General features: G+C 46.3%; 1 protein-coding gene across 1 annotated transcript; it reads right to left on the reverse strand.

Annotated features, from left to right (window-relative positions):
* Nucleotides 1-11,324: 11,324 nt before the first annotated feature.
* LOC124704029 lies at nt 11,325-12,725 on the reverse strand. The gene has a single exon (XM_047236268.1). It carries the CDS (start codon nt 12,723-12,725, stop codon nt 11,325-11,327), a length of 1,401 nt encoding a protein of 466 aa, XP_047092224.1.
* Nucleotides 12,726-19,175: the final 6,450 nt, after the last annotated feature.

A 19,175-nucleotide genomic window follows, 5' to 3' on the forward strand; every position in this document is an offset into this window, starting at 1 on the left:
TAGAAAGGGGTTTAGGCTATGGTCCAAAGGATAATTGGCTGTGTTGTGTTTCGGATTTGATGCCCGCCGTGTGTTCGATCATATGGCCGCATGAAGAAAAATTTAGAATTTTGCAATTCTTTTTGGTGGAGTTCATTTATATAATAAGTGTGATTGAATGGTGGTGGTGGTGGTCAATTTGGTCAAGGTTTGTGAGATTCCAAATTTGGTGTGATCTTCACATAGTTTCAACATCACCACTTGTCAAAATCATACTCGGTCAACCTGGTCAACATTAGCAGAGATGGTCAACATAAAAGTGGTTGACCTTGACATGGTCTTGGATGACATGGTCATAGTTGACTAAGTTTGGTTTGAGAGTTGAGAAAAACAGAGTGGTAAAGTGGGGAACATTTTATAAAGTGACAAAATGACCATTATCACATGTATGTTGATTTTGAGTTTTGCTTCTATTTTTTTTTGGTTTCTTTGATGCAATTGTGTTTATTTATCATATATAAACATTCTACAAGCAAGGGATCAAGCAATTGTGGCCTTGTTTGAAGATTTGCAAAATTGGGTTATGTGTATGTGAGTGAATTTTGGGAGTTTTCTCCCTTTTTGATTTCTTTCCCTTTAATTTGACTTTGGTTGACTCTAATGGGGTTCTTATGAGTTTAGAAACATTTTAAGAGCATTGAAACTAAATCAAAGGGTCTTGTTCAAAGATTTGCAAATTTGGCCTTAATACATAAGAGATGAGGTGTCAAATTTTCATAAACTTGTACTAGGGTTGTTCTTGTCTTACTTGGACATGGGTTAGGGTCCATTTAGTGTTATAATAGGTTTAGAGATGGTTTCACACCATTTGGTCAAGGTTTAGAGACCTAGGTCAATGTTTGGTGAAATGCCTATGTGTCACATATGCTTTTATGCATATGTGGTATTTTATTTTTAATTTGACTTGGTTTGACCCAATTGGTTTTGTTGAATGTTGAAATGATATATGGAGGTGATCCAACCATTCACAACAAGTCCTAGGGTCAATTTTCTTAAATTCACAAATTTGCTATTTTACTCTCATATGCCTCTATGGCATTTTTATTTTCTTTTTATTTTCTTAGGTTTAAACTTGAAAATGAATTAAGAGGTACTATATAAAGTTTATGAAGCTTTTCCAATCCTCTAAGTAAAGTGGAAAGGTCTAGGGTAAAGATTTATAATTATAGCCATAGGCACATATGCCTCTTTCTTATTTAATTTCCTTTTATTCCATTTTAATTAGGATGGTGAAAAGAGGGGTGAGGTTTAGGGTTTAAGATCACTTCAAAGACTAATAACAAGCAATCATAGCAATAACACAAGAATTAAGCAAGATCACTATGTATCCTACTCTATTTAATAAAAGTTTTTGTTGGTTCCAAAATTTGGAACTAGTGAAATTCATTTGTTTTATTTTGAAATTCTTGGGATGTTACAGCACCTGGCCTGTAACTCTATGTATCTATAACCTTCCGCCTTGGTTGTGCATAAAGCGGAAGTTCATTATGATGCCAGTGCTCATCCAAGGCCCAAAGCAACCCGGCAACGACATTGATGTTTACCTACGGCCATTATTTGAAGAACTCTTACAGCTTGTGGAGCAAACCAGGTGTTCTTGCATGGGATGAGTACAAACAGGAGTCATTCAACCTACGAGCGTTGCTTTTCGTGACCATCAATGATTGGCCTGCTCTTAGTAACCTTTCGGGACGGACAAACAAGGGATACAATGCATGCACGCATCTGCTTAGATGAGACCGAAGGTGCTTATTTGAAGAAATGTAAGAAGGTTGTGTACCGGGGCATCGTCGATTTCTTCCAAAGAGGCACCCCGTCGTAAAGAAAGGCAATCATTTCGGAGGTGAGGCGGATCACCGGGAGAAGCCTCGAACTCCGTACCGGTGATGCTTTACTTGATATGGTCAAGGACATAAAAGTAATATTTGGAAAGGGTCCCGGCGGCCAATCTGTTCCCAAAAAAAAGGCTTCGAAGAAAAAATCTGTTCCCAAAGAGGTTGTTACCGGACACGCACCCATGTGGAAGAAAAAATCTATATTTTGGGATCTACCCTATTGGAAAGTCCTAGAGGTCCGCTCTTCAATCGACGTGATGCATGTGACGAAGAATCTTTGCGTGAACCTCGCTAGGCTTCTTAGGCGTGTATGGGCGGACAAAAGATACACCGTAAGCAAGGGAGGACCAGTATCGTATGAAAGTCCCAAAGAACAAGCAAGAACAGGATTACAAGACGGATACGAGGAGTCGCTTAAGTCCCGGCGGCTACGCTCTTACCAAAGCAGAGAAGGAAATCTTTTTGAAGTCCTTTACGGTATCAAGGTGCCGTCCGGATTCTCATCAAATATAAAGGGAATTATAAATATGGCGGAGAAAAAATTCCAAAACCTAAAGTCGCATGACTGCCACATTATTATGACGCAGCTGCTTCCGGTTGCACTGAGGGGGCTTCTGCCGGAAAATGTTCGAATACCCATTGTGAAGCTACGTGCATTCCTTAATGCAATATCTCAGAAGGTAATCGATCCAGCTAGTCTTCCAAGGTTACAGAAGGATGTGGTGCAATGTCTTGTTAGCTTTGAGTTGGTGTTTCCACCATCTTTCTTCAATATTATGACACATCTCCTGGTTCACCTTGTCGAAGAGATTGCCATCCTCGGTCCTGTCTTTCTACACAATATGTTCCCCTTCGAGAGGTTCATGGGGGTCTTAAAGAAATATGTTCATAACCGTGCTAGGCCGGAAGGAAGCATCTCCAAGGGCTATGGAACGAGAGGAGGTCATCGAGTTCTGTGTTGACTTTATTCCCGACCTTAAGTCGATTGGTGTTCCCGAATCGCGACATGAGGGGCGACTAAGTGGAAAAGGCACGCTAGGAAGGAAATCAATGATATGTAGGGACGGCATTTCTTTCACTCAAGCACACTACACAGTTCTACAAAGTTCCACCTTGGTGGCCCCGTATATCACTGATCACAAGAATAGTGTACGCTCCGAATATCCGGGGCAGTCTGAAGAATGGATTACACATAAACATATGCAGACATTCGGCGGTTGGCTCCGAACACATCTCATGAATAACAACGCCATTGATGATCAATTGTACTTGTTGGCCGGGTCACCATCTTCGACTATACTCGACTTTCCAGGGGTACGAGATAAATGGAAATACCTTCTACACGTTCGCCCAAGATAAAAAGAGCACCAACCAAAACAGTGGTGTCCGCATTGATGCAACAAACACTAACAGTGGGGAAAAGGACACATATTATGGTTACATAGAGGAGATATGGGAACTTGACTATGGACCTTATTTTAAGATCCCTTTGTTTTGGTGCAAATGGTTCAAGCTTGATGGAAAAGGGGTAAAGGTAGACCAGCTGTACGGAATAACAACAGTGGATCTCAACAATCTTGGTTACAGAGACGAACCATTCGTCCTAGCCAATGATGTGGCTCAGGTTTTCTATGTGAAGGACATGTCCTCCGGACCGAAGAAAAGAAAACATAAGGAAACGAGCTCATCCGATGAGCCAAAGCGTCACATAGTTCTTTCAGGGAAAAGAACCATCGTGGGAGTCGAGGACAAGACGGACATGTCAGAAGATTATAATAAGTTTGCTGAAATTCCGCCCTTCAGAGTGAACATTGATCCAACCATCGCGTTAAATGCTGAAGATACTCGATGGTTACGGTCGAAGCGATCATAATGTATTAATTATTATCCTGTACCTTGATGAGCTCATATTGTGAAGCGTTTGTTGTGATATGTATCAGTAACATTGGTCGTTTGAACTAAATGCTCTTTCCTTCGAGAAGCTCCCGGAAGCCCTCTTTAATTACCCTGAGGTACTGGTTGTTGGGTGTATATATACTAGCAGCTTCCGAGCGGGACTTGCGGGAAGAGTTACTCGGGCAAAGCTTCCGAAGATGTCTAAGACGGCCAGCCATCTAAGACATCTTCGAGAAGCTTCGCCGGAGAGGCTTTTTCCTTCGAAAAGCTCCCGGAAGCCCTCCTTACCCCGAGCTACCGGTTGTTGGGTGTATACTAGCAGCTTCCGAGCGGGACTTGCGGGAAGAGTTACTCGGGCAAAGCTTCCGAAGATGTCTAAGACGGCCAGCCATCTAAGACATCTTCGAGAAGCTTCGCCGGAGAGGCTCTTTCCTTCGAAAAGCTCCCGGAAGCCCTCCTTATACCCTGAGCTATTGGTTGTTGGGTGTATACTAGCAGCTTCCGAGCGGGACTTGCGGGAAGAGTTACTCGGGCAAAGCTTCCGAAGATGTCTAAGACGGCCAGCCATCTAAGACATCTTCGAGAAGCTTCGCCGGAGAGGCTCTTTCCTTCTTGGTCGTTGCCTCTCGGTGCTGCTCTCTCTACTCTCCCCGGAGGGGGCTATATATAGCAATGTGCCTCCGGATAATCCCCCCCGCGATGAGGCCACCCCGGATAAGGCAAACACCGGATAAGCCTCCCCAGATTTAGCCCCCATCTTTAGCACCGGTTTCAGCCAGGAACCGGGATAAAAGGGGTATATAATCAAATCCACCATCTTTAGCACCGGTTCAAGCCGGGAACCGGGATAAAAGGGGTATATAAACTAAAGACAACGACTTTATTGAAATTTAACAAGATACGTTAACTAAACTTAAACTAAAACAACGACAACGACTTTATTGAAATTTAACATTAACTAAATTTAAACTAAAATAATAACAACTTCTACTAGTTCTTCCGCGCATCCGTTGCTGCCCTCCTGGCTGCCGCCTTCTCGCCGCAGCTCCTCCTCACAACGACGCTTATACATCTCCTCACTATCCGGATCCGCCACACGCGGCCGCTTATGCAGCTCCCGGAGACTCCGCCTCTCAAATGCTTCTATGGTAGCCGCTAGCGCCGCCTCCTCCCACTCCTCTATCTCTGCAAGCTGCGGGTCCACCTCATCCTCTGCTGCCCTCCATGCTGCCGCCTCCTGCCGCTGCAGCTCCTCCCACTCCTCTATCTCCGTGAGCTACGGGTCCACCTCCACCGGCGGCGGGTGCGGCTTTGGGGGCATTGTGCAATGGGCTAGGGTTTGGTGATGATCGAAGTGGGAGAGACGGGGACGTACTATTTATAGAGGGAAAATATCCCGCGCGGCGCCGTGGAGGGAAAATATCCCGCGCCGTTTGCGTCGTGGCGGGAAAATATACCACGCGCCACTTGCGTCGTGGAGGGAAAACATCCCTCGCGTCGTGGCGGGAAAATATCCCGCGCGGCGTCGTTTGACGGGAACCTACCACGCGCGCGTCGTGGCGGGAACCTATCCCACGCGAAACACGAAAAATAAATGGCGGGAAAATACAAAAGGCAGTGAAAAAAGGGACCTTTTGCACCGGTTGTTGGCTCGAACCGGTGCAAAAGGGTCTTTTGCACCGAACCGGTGCAAAAGGGTCTTTTGCACCGGTTCGAGCCAACAACCGGTGCAAAAGGCCCTGTGCATAAATTCCGCGCGCGCGCCCTTTCTTCTCCATTCGCGCGAGGACCAAATTACAGGGGAAACTCTGCCAAATTTTCGCCCGCCCGCGCCGCCGCCGTCGACCGCGCCTCCCCCGCCCGCCCGCGCCGCCGCCGACCGCGCCGCCGCCTCCCCCGCCCGCCCGCGCCGCCGCCGACCGCGCCGCCGCCTCTCCTCCGCGTCCGCGCGCCCGCGCCGCCCCGCCCCGGCCCGCGCGCCCGCGCCGCTCCCGCTCGCGCAGCCGCCGCGCCCGCGCCGCCGCCCCCGCCCGCGCCGCCAACCGCCACCCCGCTCCGGCCGGCAGCCGCGGCTACAGGTGAGCCCCGGCCGGCCTTTTCCTTTTTTTTTTTCTTTTTTTTGTTTTAATTAGTTAGAAAATTTAGTAGTTAAATTTAGAAATATAAGTTAGATAAATTTTAGTTAGATCTAATTAGAAAATTGTAGTTAGAAAATATTTGTTAGAATGTTAGATAAAAATGTTAGAAAATTGTTAGTTAGAAAATATATGTTAGACAAATTTTTTTACTAAGATATAGAAAATTGTAGTTAGAAAATTGTAGTTAGAAAATTGTAGTTAGAAAATATATGTTAGAAAATTGTAGTTAGAAAATATATGTGAGAAAATTGTAGTTAGAAAATATATGTTAGAAATTATATGTTAGAAAATATATGTTAGACAAATTGTAGTTAGAAAATATTTGTTAGAATTTAGAATATAGAATATGTTAGATAAAAATGTTACAAAATTGTAGTGAAATATAGAAATTTAGAATTTAGAATATGTTAGATAAATCTTAGAATCTTAGAAATAGTAGTGAAATTTAGAAATTTAGAATTTAGAATTTATAATATGTTAGATAAAAATGTTAGAAAATTGTAGTTAGAAAATATATGTTAGACAAAATATATGTTAGACAAATTTAAAAATAGTAGTATTTGTTACTAAGATATATATATATTCATAAGTAATTTATTCAAATTCAATATTAGTTTGCATACGATGCCGCGCCCGCCGCGTCCTGGAGCTAGGACAATTTTAGAGGAGTTGCGGCAGTTGGGGGAAGTTCGGGACTGGGCTCCGCCGGGGTGGCACTGGGAGGTGTTATCTTCCGGGCGCGCACCTTGGTGCGGAATCCGGGTCCCGTCGTCGACCCGGATATTCTCTGGTGGGGGTCTTATGGGCCACGTTCGTTTCGGAGGGAGCCGGCCCCGCCGGAGGTGGTAGCTCAGCGCATTGCAGCGGAGGATGAGCATGTTCGCCGTTACATGTATGCGTTAGACACCATGTATAGGACCGGATGGTCGGTTATGCAGGGATCTCATGTTAGCTATGCTCCCGTTACTCGTTCCGTGGCTTTGGGTGTTCACCCGGCGCGGCTCGGGACCCGGTCGGCGCCGTTGAGAGCTTGTAGTGTGATGTATTAGGGACCGATCGAGCTATATGTGTAACTCAGATCTTTGATTATGTATTCAGCATTATCCTTTATTTGCACTTATATATATGTGTAACTCTAATATTTGATCATTTATTTATATCATTATCTTGGTTAATTACTGCTTCGTTGTGTTTATAGCATTAGAATAACTTGTAAGTCTTTGCGTAAACTATGGAACGAGACCTAGAAAAAGAATACATGGTCGAGGAGATTATCCGTGATGATGAGGATATCACCTCTCTTTACCTAAACCAATCCGGCGAGGGAGACGAGCGAACCCGTGGAGACGCCTCCGGTGAGGAAGATGAGCAAGACAACCGTGGAGACGGCTCCGGTGAGGGAGAAGGTGACGACAGCGAGGGAGAAGCTCACGACGCCGCCGAGGTGTATATATATTAATTAACCAAGCCTCCAGATTTGTGCATATACATGTATTAACGTTGTTTCTTCTTTTAGACCTCCCGATCAACAAACTCTACTGGCAGAACTAAACGAGGCGCGGCCAGAAAGATGGAAGACCATGAAAGGTGCACCATCACGGAAATCGCGATAGATGGCGAACCGATTTCTCCCAAGAAGTTCGCAAAAAAGTTTGTAAGTCAATGTGGAGTTTTTGTTAGGGACACCGTCCCGATCACCACTCAAGAATGGAAGAAACCTGTAAAGGGGGGCGAAGGAGTTACTTATGTCGACACGAGATTAAAAAGTGTGATGTTTAGGAAGTCTGCTGATAAATTTCATCTTTCCGGAGCCAACCGACTCGATAGTGAGAATGACGAGGCCGGACCCCGAGGATCCCGAGCTGAATAGCGTACAACAAAGAGTTAAGAAGTGGGCTCTTAAGAAGATGGCGAGTACAGTTCAACGAGTACAAGAAGAAATTGGACAGACTTCTTTGTCAAGAAAGGGAAGACTCCCGATTTCAAAGGCCCCTATGAGAAGATAAAAGACCACCGGGAGGAATTTGTGAAGTTAAAGAAATCGGACAAGGCAAAGAAAAGGTCTGACACCAATACGAAAAATGCTTCTAATAAGATGTACTTCCATACCATGGGGCGAGGAGGCTACAATGCTGGCAGGCCTAAGTGGGAGAAATGGGAGAACGAGCTAATTAAAAAGGGGATCCAGCCGAGAGGTACCGAAATGGAACCAGCGGTCAAGGGATTGGTTTTACGCGCATGGGGGCACGTTGGACGCACAAGGGTTATGCATATATACACAAAGACATAAGGAAAACCCACTTCCCATCGAAGCCTTTAGAAATGTTGCAAAGGAAGTTGAAGAGGGGAAGTTCCGTCCCGAAAGAGAGAAGGACCAGCTCACACGCGCCCTTGGGAATCCTGAACACTCAGGACGAACACGAACCACATCAGGTGGCAAGCCGTGGTGTATTGGGTTTCCTGCAGAAACGAAGAAATATCCCGATAGAAGCCGTCAGAGGCAAAAGGATGTGGTTCACGAACGCGTTGCTAAGCTAGAGGAGCAAGTGAGGATGATAATGTCAGGCTCAGTCACAGTCACCCAACCTCAACCTAATCCGGAGATAGAAGAAGTTGCATTCGATGCTACCGGCCAGGGATCTCAGCGGAAAAGCAGCGTGGCTTCCACGGAGCTGCCTGGTGATGATGCACATGTGGATCCGCAGATGGCTCCTCCCTCCCCTGTGGAACCGCAGATGGATCTTGATCTCTACCCTGTAGACTTTATCACAGAGTCTACACCTTGTGAGCTACATTTCCAAACGATGGGCTACTTAACGCTCAAGGCGGCGGTCGGCTATGTCTTACCGCCGCACCCGATCAAAGATACCACTTCAAGCCGGTTCCACCTGGCTACGCTGTTGCCGGGGTGGATCAAGTTATGGATGGGTATGGGCCGCTGAGGCTTGACCACCCAGCCGGTGAAGGGGATTTGCTAGAGCTGGGAGAAGCCAAGAACACTACAGTTCTATGGCGAAAAGAATTCATTGTGATTCCGGGTTGGAAGGCGCCAACAAGGTCTCCACCGAGGCAGCATTCTCCACCGATGCAGCCGTCTCCAGTGCGTGAGCCTTCCCCGCCGGCGCGTGAGCCTTCCCCGCCGACGCGTGAGCCTTCTCCGCCGCCGCGTGAGCCTTCTCCGCCGCCGTGTGAGCCTTCTCCGCCGCCGCAGCCCAAGTCTAAGAGCAAAATTAGGCGGTCCGCTACGACACAGCTGAGTCGTAACAGATCACCGAGACGCAAACAAGAGCCCCTCCCAAGAGTGCCTAAGGTTCCTCCCAAGAGACCTTATGACTATACGAGCTTGAGGAAAATGCCAAGATCGTAGCTGAACAACACAAGCAACAAATGTTGAAATTGAAAAAGCCCCGACTTGAGCCGGAGCCAGCTATATCTCTGGAAAAGAAGTTGAAACTGCTGAAGAACCTTCATCAACCTGAGCCAAGTCTTTCATCGAACTATGACCGGTCTATTCGCAAGTCAAATGTGTCAGCAAGAGATCGGTGGGAAAAAAGTAAGGTAGAAGGGAAACCAGTTCCCCAGCTTGGAAACCGAGAAAAACTCGTGCCCCCCGCTCCAAGTGTATCCCGATGTCACAGCGTGCTTTGATCCGGAGATGGTAAGACTATACAAAGATGAGGCAGATGCGGTCGGTATGAGTATTCCCGAGTACTTAAGCCGCATCGATGCAGAATTCCTTACAAGTACGGGTGATGATGTCCAAATAGCATACCAAGTACAAGTACGGGCAACCTCTTGTCGGAGCCGAGGAGTTGCCTAATCTATCAACGCAACTCGCGAAGACCGCATAATTGGTACATGGAAAAATGTAAGGATGGTAAGAACTGGATCATGGTGGCAATCACGAGATGAGCACTATGGGCGAAATGACGTGATGAACATCGAATTTTGTGAATTATTTCAGTTATTCAACCAAGACGCCCTCGACAAATCTCTCGCTGAGTGCCTACTGTCTGTAAGTATTATTTATGTAATTAAGTCTCTACCGCGGCTCGTCCATTGCATGCATATAACCATACTCTCATTGTATTATGCAGAATGAAGATCCGCGAATGCCGCAAGGGGCAAATCTATGATCTTGGGTTCGTTGACCCATATACCGTGAATGGGTATACTGTCGACCACTCTCCCAAGGACACGGAGAATAACTTGGTATATGTCTTAAGGAAAAACTCATACAAAAGGGCAATACTATTTCCTTACAACTTCGCGTGAGTGTTACTCGTCTTCACACATTAAATCTTTTTCGCTTACTCCATGTGTTAAGTGTAATTGATGAGTTATGCATATATATGTGTGTCCGCAGGTTTCACTATATCCTCGCTAATCATTGAACCCGACACCGGGATAGTAGAAGTCATGGACTCGAAGAGTAAACCCCTTGAGGCGTGGGGGGACATGGCTGATATCCTCCTCAAGGCTTGGAAACGGTTCACCAACAAGTCTCCGGGTTTAAAGAATAAAGAACTTCGAATAAAACATGTACCGGTAAGTACTACTGGCTAGGCCGCGCATCTCTTTGATTCTAGTTTCAATATACCATTATTATCATCCTTGATTATATATATATTATTTTGATTGAACTTTGTTCTCGTAAAGTGCTTGAGGCAGGAGGACGGGAATAATTTATGCGGGTTCTACGTTTGCGAGTTCATCCGCCAGAATACCCACCATAAGAGGGACATTTTGGAACAACTTGATGTAAGTAAACAACATTCATGGCTTTATATTATCACCTTCTGTTTCATTCACATACACACACATATATATATTGACCACCGTACCTTCTTTAAATTATTAGATCCAACGGTTGCGGAACGGTCTTCTAGCAACCGAGCGTGTACGAGCAATTCAAGAAGAGCTGGCGGGATTCTTACTTGAGCAAGTCATAGCTCCAGACGGAGAACACTATGTGGCTGACATGCAAAATCACCGTTGATGTAGACATATATATATATGCATGAACTCGTGTGTCACTTTGATCGATATATATATATGTAATATAATGGTTTGCTATATATATATATATTTGAATTGTCTGCATTAATATTATACCGTGTTTCGAATGGGGCAGAGTCTCTGCCGCGGCAGCGTTTTAGTGCAATTCCCTGCCGCGGCAGGGAAGGGCACTAAAATGCTGCCGCGGCACAACCCTTTTGCACCGGTTCGTATTACGAACCGGTGCAAAAGCTCCCCCGCCGAGCGCCCCACAGCCGGCCACGTGGAGATCCCTTTAGCACCGGTTCGTAAGACAACCGGTGCAAAAGGGGGGGGCCTTTTGCACCGGATGGTTTGCACCGGTTGCCCATCCGGTGCATATGGCCTTTAAAAACCGGTGCAAAAGGCCATGTTTGCACTAGTGATGAGCTGTTTTTCGTAGTGGTTTAGGCCACGTGGACAGTGGTTTCGGCACATAGACTAGTCTAAATAACCTGGTTGACTTCTGGCCCCTTCCTCCCCATCCTCGTTCATGTCTCACCTGCTCCTCCAGCAATCCCAGCCGCTCCCGGCCGCCTCCGGCGACGTCCATGCTCATGAACTCCACCAGCTTGCCGAAGCTCTTCAGGATCGGGCCGGAGAGAGAGAGAGAGTAGTTGTTGTAAAGATCGATCTGGACGACGCTCATGAGCCCAGCAATCTGTGGCGGTGTCGGCTCGGTGAGCGCGTTTGTGGAGACGTCGAGCTGGCCGAGAGACGGCGGGATGGAGCCGCCGAGGTTGCAGCCAGCGAGCCAGAGCATGCGCAGCGCGGCGAGGCCGCCGAGCTTGGGGTCGGCATGGGCCCCGGCGTGAGACAAGTTTGCTCTAGAGTTCTGCAGCTCCCTGGCGCAAGGGATGAGCCGCTCCGGCTCCGGCTCCGACTCGAGAAGCTTCAGTGGCATGGAGAGGACGCGGTACTTGTTCTCCGGGACGCACGACCAGTGGAAGAGGTGTAGTACGTGATAGAATCTCGCGTCCGTCGTTTCCAAGTCGACCTTGCCGCGTGCCCTCCTCGGGGAGATGCCGTCGAAGCAGCCAAGCACCAGCTCCTCGACGGAGCGGAGCTTCAGACGGTGGCACGAGGCGGCGAGCAGCTTGACGGCGGCGAAAGGGACCTGGTTCTCCAGCACGAGCAGGTCGAGCCTGATCTCGTCGGCGTGCTGCGCCAGGGCCGAGTGCAGTACCAAGTGCTCCATGGTGAAGGACGCCGCCGCGCCGGGCCTGCCGAACATGAGGCCGAAGACGAGCACAAAGCTGCTGTCCAGGAGGAGCATCTTCACGAACTTCTGCTCGTCCTGCAGCAGATCCGCGGCGACCGCGTCGTCCGCGAACTCGTTGCGGAAGCTGCCACGCGCCGCCCCGAGCGCCGCGACGTACTCCACCAAGTCGAGCCCGCACTGCTCCCGCAGGTACCGCAAGAACGACAGCTTTGACTCGTCGTCGAAGGCGAGGCCCCGATCGCCGCGATGGTACGGGCCAATGGCCACCACGCGCGCCGTGTGTAGCGCCTTCACGCCGGCGCGTCGGGAGCGCGGCCGGAGGATGGTGGCGGGGCGCTCGCCGAGGAACCACAACGCCGGCGTTCGGCTGATGAGGTCCTTCAGGACGGCGGCGTTCCGTGGCACGGACGTGAGCTCGCGCAGCCATTCCGTGTGGATCTCGCCGCCGCCGGTCTGGTTTGGAGAATTCCTGCCGGTGGCTGGTACGTCCATGTCCGGCGCCGCGATGTCTATGACATGGCGATCGTTTCTGATGCGCAGCTCATAGGTTGTGGTCATCGTGAACTTGTGATTTCTCACTCCGTGCGATCAGGTGACGACCAGGTGCGTCTTCATGGCCCATGTCCGGCTAAACCCTGCCAGCGTGGAACTAAACCAGAGTCCTACGTGGCCAATTCTGCTAACAAAACAGCTAAACTATACTTAAGGGTGTAATCTGTCCGGTTTTTGATACTTATAGGGGTAATTTGCTCCACTTAATAGATAAGGGGGTTAGCACCCGGAACCCAATACTTAGGGGGGTGATTTGGACTTCTTTCAAGGATTGATAGAGAACATGATGAGTGTTTCAAGAAAGTACTACTGCAGCCTACCCTTCGTCTCCAGGTAAGGGACTCACGGCAGCTCAGCATTGCCCCCCTCTATTGCCGCCATGTCCAGCTCCAATGCCTCAGTACTTTGGAGGACTTTCTTGAGACGCCGCGGCCTATGATGTATGATCTCATTCACCGATGCGCCGGACACATGCTTATCTCGTGATTACATGAAGGCACAGGGCACGATGCTTTGGTACCAGATGGTGCGCAAGAGTACATCGCAGCGATGACAGCAACCGTGCCCAGCATGCATGATCATGTCGCCATGCTCCCGTGCCGAGCAGGTTGAATACCATGGCCATGGCTGTTAGAAGCACGTGATGGTGGGAGACGGCATGGTGTTTCGCCGGCCGTCTTAGCGCATAGTACTGCGACGCAGAGCACCTGTGAGTGTCTATTTCCTGGCGTCTCATATTCCCAACTCTCAAGGTAATCTGCCTTCTACTTCTTCTTCTTTTTTTCCTTGCACCATTTTTCGCTAACGGTTGGTGTATAAGAGGAAGGGGCTAAACTTCAATGATTCTCATGCATGAAGGGAACACACTGCATATCATCAGTTTTATATGAATTTGTTTTTCATTCATTGTTTCTGTTCATGGTTGGTACAGAAGGGTTATTAAACGATCGTGATGCATATGCAGGCCGGATGGTTGTTATATATAATCACGCAAAGTGTGGTTACTAAAATGATTTCGCTTGATCAATTGAATGAGATATTCTTGCACGGAAAAATGACATCCCGATGTGGTTGTTCTACATCATTAAGATATGATATACTATAATATGCACCATTAATATAGATTCACTCAGCCGTTAGATGTGACACTCATTTATAAAATAGATATGTATATATAGTGCTATTATTTATTTTTGTGATCAATGTTTGTGATTGTCCTCTTAGCTTTGGATTACATGGGTTTTTATCCAAAAGGGGAAAACCTTGCATCTGCATCGATTGCTGCTTATCCAAAAAATTGAGTCACTTAAGTGACTCTCCATTATCTCCGTTTCACTTTGGTTTTAGAGTAATAATTACGACGATGTATTTCTCTGCATTGGATTTCTCCAGAAAAAAAAAAGAGAAAGTGGTATCATGATTCGTGGGAATCAAATGGATGGTTTAGGAAAGCTTTTGTTTTCACGTAAAGCATCTAGCGTCACTGTTTTTTTTCATTCATTAAGAGGAGTAAACGAGTACAAGTGAGTTGGAAAGAAAAAAAAAACAGAAGTAGGGCGAAACTATACCTCTCCAATAGAGAAGAGGCGAGAACGAGATCAACACACACCACATGACTACACAAGGGGAAGAGGGTTACAAGGTCGACATCAAGGTCTTGACCAATCGGCAAAGACATCGGCGGGCTTCAACTTCATCTTCATCTAACTAGCAAAGACATCGGCGGGTCGTCACGCGGCTACCGCTGCAGCTGCTGCAAAGGCGAGGTTTTCCTTGGCAGCCAGCGCTGCTGCTTCGGAGCGTACCACGCTCGCGGGCGTCGTGGTTCACCGGGAGCCTTCTCCGCGGCTTCAGCAGCCTCGCTCTGGCAGGGATGGGCCTGGGCTCCCTGAACCCCAGCCGTCCTCGCCTACGGCGCTAGCAGCGGCCTCGACGGTCCAAGGCGCCGGCACGGGGGTGGGGGCTGCACCGACCACTCCTCCCCCCAAGGCGGCTTCCTCCCGACGAGTCTCACTTGTAACCCCTACGCGTAGGAGCACGCGGCATGGGGTGACAGTGGATGGCGTCGAGACTTCGGACGAGGACTCGTTGGCCAAGGCCATGCGACGTAAAGCGGCGTCAAATCTCGACACCGCAGGTATGGGTTCTAGAGACAGATATTTTCTTTCTTTTTCCACGCCTAAGATATCATCTAATTTAAATAATCTAGGCGTTTCTTTGGGCTCTTCTCATGATTTAATTTCTGTTTCGACTAAAGCCTTGAAGCATATGGAGTTTGATAGATTAAAATTTACTCCTGTGTCCAAGGGCAAGTCGGATACCTCTCATACAAGTGATGATGATGATGATGCGTACGCCATTTCGGATGGCCAGCTTCTCTCACACCTTGTAGGGGAGGTATCTGAGGTCGGACTAGACGATACTATGCTTAGTTCATGCATTGAACTTACGGCAAAGGATCGCAAGTCCAGAACCTCTTCTTTTAATAAAAGCGCTTGGCCTAATAAAAAGGCAAGAATGTCCAAATCTTCTCATGTTTCCAAATGAATGGCATGTTTAAGAATAGCAGAGGTCTTAATGACTTGGCTAAACACTTACACATTTCAGAATCCATTCGGGATCATGCTTTAGATTTTGTTGCTATCTCCGAGACTGGGAAGCGTCACTACTCCACAAGCATTCTAAACCGCCTTTCTGGTGGCGAAGATTTTGCTTGGGTATCGCGACCCCCTCGGGGTCGATCCGGGGGCTTACTCTTAGGCGTCAGAACTTCGACTATGGAAATATTAGATAATTCTGGTGGTGACTTTCATATAAAGCTTCACATTCGGAACAAATCTGATAATTTGATTTGGAGTTTAGTGTCTGTCTATGGGGCAGCCCAGGATGCTCTCAAACCTGCCTTCCTTCGTGAGTTGGTTAATCTGGCAAAAGACAATCCACACCCTATCATCATAGGAGGGGATTTGTAATATCCCAGATATTGGGGTTACAAAAAATAGAGGAAACAGATGTGTGCATTGCATTCATGCATAGAAAATCCGAGGAATTTTCGCGCTTTTGTTTAAAACCATCAAAGTGATCGAGGTTTCTCTTACATCGATGGAATTGAGTTAGTCATCGATGTGGGTGCGACAAATTTCGACATGACCTTTGTGAATTCATTTGTTTTGGGGAGAACAAACTTGAATCCAAATCAAATATGGTAATATGAATTCAAATGAGAAATTGATTGAAAATTTGAATGAAAATTTGAATTCCAAACTATAATATGAAATACAATATGTAAAAGTTAACACATTTGATAATTAAAAATAGATGGATAATTTAAACCTTATTTCAATTATCATAATTCAATCATATACAAGCTCCAAAAGAAATAGAAGATTACAAAAGTAATAAAGAGGAAATCCTAAACTAAATCTTCATCTTCCAAATCTCTCCCAATCTTCTTATTCTTTTCCTGCAAAAGAGAAAGAAAGCAAAGGCAAAAGAGAAATAACATTGGGTTAATATTAAAATGTTTGTCTCCATATTTGGGAGACATTTTTAATATCGGAGACTAGCTAATGAGAACTAGGAACTTGTCCTAATCCCCAAATAGTGATTAGAGGGATTTAATCATATTTTGACAACATATGGATCAACCAAGCATAGTTGAGTAAATCTTGGATCATGAGGCAACATGGAATAAAGGCAACCGTGGACTAAAGCAACACTACTTGATCCATATCAAAAGGCAACAATAATTGATTCACTACTTGAGGCAGCAAGGAAACAATTTTTATTCCCTCTAATCTAGCTAGAAACCACAAAGCTCACCATCTTATTTAATTGGATCATGTTTGACATGGAAAGGTCAAAATGATCCTAAACACTTAATGTGAAGTCCACTCGCTAATTAAGCAAAGTCTAATAATACTTGATCTATCAATACAACCATCAATATTTAAGCTCATCAATTGAATCCATTTAGTCACAGAAGACCAATAGGAGATATACACTTGGCTGTACCTCAAATAAAGGCCAACAGGGGATAAGTACAAGCTTGAGCCGTATGCCTTGCAAGGGAGGCAAACAAAGCCAACTTGTCCACCTACAGTGGTAATAATAGCACACTAGCAGCTCACACACACCTGCAGCCTGGTGTGTTGTCAACACAGCAGGAGTATCAAAAGGTAGATAAAAGAAGCAAACCAGCCATAGCTGAGCTGCTAGCCACCACTTCCCATATTTCTCCAAAGCAAGAAAACCCTATCCACCCAAGAATACCATCAGTTCATCACCAGAACTACCACCTCCACTACGGTTACATAGATGCAGCCTTAGGCTAATACAACAGTAAGAAAGAGGAGGACTTACAGAAGAGGAGCAAGATCAACTTGAGTAGATCAAGAAGGAGAAGGAGAGGAGGAACATGCCAACAACCACAAGTTACAGCTGATTAAGATTCACCACCAGAACAACATCCCCACAATCTAGTCCACTCTGCTACAGCAGGTTGATCTTTACATCATGATCTAGCATATATTCTTCTCAGTTTAATCCAAAGCATTTTGGTAGGGGAAACTCTCAGATTTGCATACAAGTGGTATGCTAGTCTCATCATAGAGTTTATTAGGCATAAATAGCATCTGTTCTTATCCAAGATTGTGCCTCAGCCTATGCATCACAGGCTAAGCCAAAGAATCCAGCCATATCTCGTTCTTATCGGCTTAAGTATAAGCAAGCCATCAACATAACCACAAGATCTGATCATGTATGCACATGATCCAAGTAAGCAGCCCATCAATCGAGCACTATAAGCATACTATAAGCTCACCGGAGTCCAACAAATAAATCATCCAGCAATAGTACCTCTATTTCATTGCTTAAATTCAACCATGAATCAATGGGGCATCAATTATTATCATAGTCAAACCCCAAACCATACATCAACTCAATAGTGCATGTTGTAGTATATGCCCAGTTTCAACAGTAAAAGAAATACAACCAGCCACACATGACTGGATGATTAATTATCCAATTAGAGGCATCACTGTATTTATTAAGCAAGGATCTGTCCAGTACCGTTTGTGCATTTGATGGAGTCATCACCATAAACAGCCACTACTAATTAACATGTCACCCAGATTTACATAGGGTCCAGGAAATAATCTCATGCCAACCCAGAATTATACAATAGTAGTAGCAGCATTGAAATCATCAGCATATTTAAGCTCAACTAAGATTAAAATAGCCGTACCACTGAACTCTTTCAGTTAACAAAACAGCGTATATCTAGCAGATAAGAGCTATTCCATAACAGCAAAACCACTAGAGATGCATATAAGCTCACTAGCTCAAGCCATAAATCACATGGTACCATAACCATCATAACAATCAGTAAGACATGATCAATTGGATCTCAATATTTAGCTCCTCTATACACACATAGATACCACCAGTAGAACAAGCCTGGAGCAATAATAATTGTGCAGATCAAACACTATAACCATGAAGAGAGATGGGAGAATTTTTGCTTACAGTGATTGATACGTCTCCGACGTATCGATAATTTCTTATGTTCTATGCCATATTATTGATGATACCTACATGTTTTATGCACACTTTATGTCATATTCGTGCATTTTCTGGAACTAACCTATTAACAAGATGCCGAAGTGCCGATTCGTTGTTTTACGCTGTTTTTGGTTTCAGAAATCCTAGTAACGAAATATTCTCGGAATTGGACGAAATTAAAGCCCAGGGGCCTATTTTCTCACGAAGCTTCCAGAAGTCCGAAGGAGAGACGAAGAGGGGCCACGGAGGGGCCACACTATAGGGCGGCGCGGCCCCCCCTTGGCCGCGCGGCCCTGTGGTGTGGGGCCCCCGTGCCGCCTCTTGACCTACCCTTCCGCCTACAAATAGCCTCCGTGACGAAACCCCCAGTACCGAGAGCCACGATACGGAAAGACGCCGTCGCCGCCGATCCCATCTCGGGGGATCCAGGAGATCGCCTCCGGCACTCTGCCGGAGAGGGATTCATCTCCCGGAGGACTCTACACCGCCATGGTCGCCTCCGGAGTGATGAGTGAGTAGTCTACCCCTGGACTATGGGTCCATAGCAGTAGCTAGATGGTTGTCTTCTCCTCATTGTGCTATCATTGTCGGATCTTGTGAGCTGCCTAACATGATCAAGATCATCTATCTGTAATTCTATATGTTGTGTTTGTCGGGATCCGATCGATAGAGAATACTATGTCATGTTAATTATCAAGTTATTATACATGTGTTGTTTATGATCTTGCATGCTCTCCGTTTCTAGTAGAGGCTCGGCCAAGTTTTTACTTTTAACTCCAAGAGGGAGTACTTATGCTCGATAGTGGGTTCATGCCCGCATTGACACTGGGACAGTGTGACGAAAGTTCTAAGGTTGTGTTGTGTTGTTGCCACTAGGGATAAAACATTGATGCT

Source organism: Lolium rigidum, chromosome 1 (assembly GCF_022539505.1).
Source record: "Lolium rigidum isolate FL_2022 chromosome 1, APGP_CSIRO_Lrig_0.1, whole genome shotgun sequence".
NCBI lineage: Eukaryota > Viridiplantae > Streptophyta > Magnoliopsida > Poales > Poaceae > Lolium > Lolium rigidum.

What these genes read in the sequence shown, in the direction of transcription:
- LOC124704029 (XM_047236268.1), bottom strand. Translation starts at nt 12,725, where the DNA reads ATGACCACAACCTATGAGCTGCGCATCAGAAACGATCGCCATGTCATA.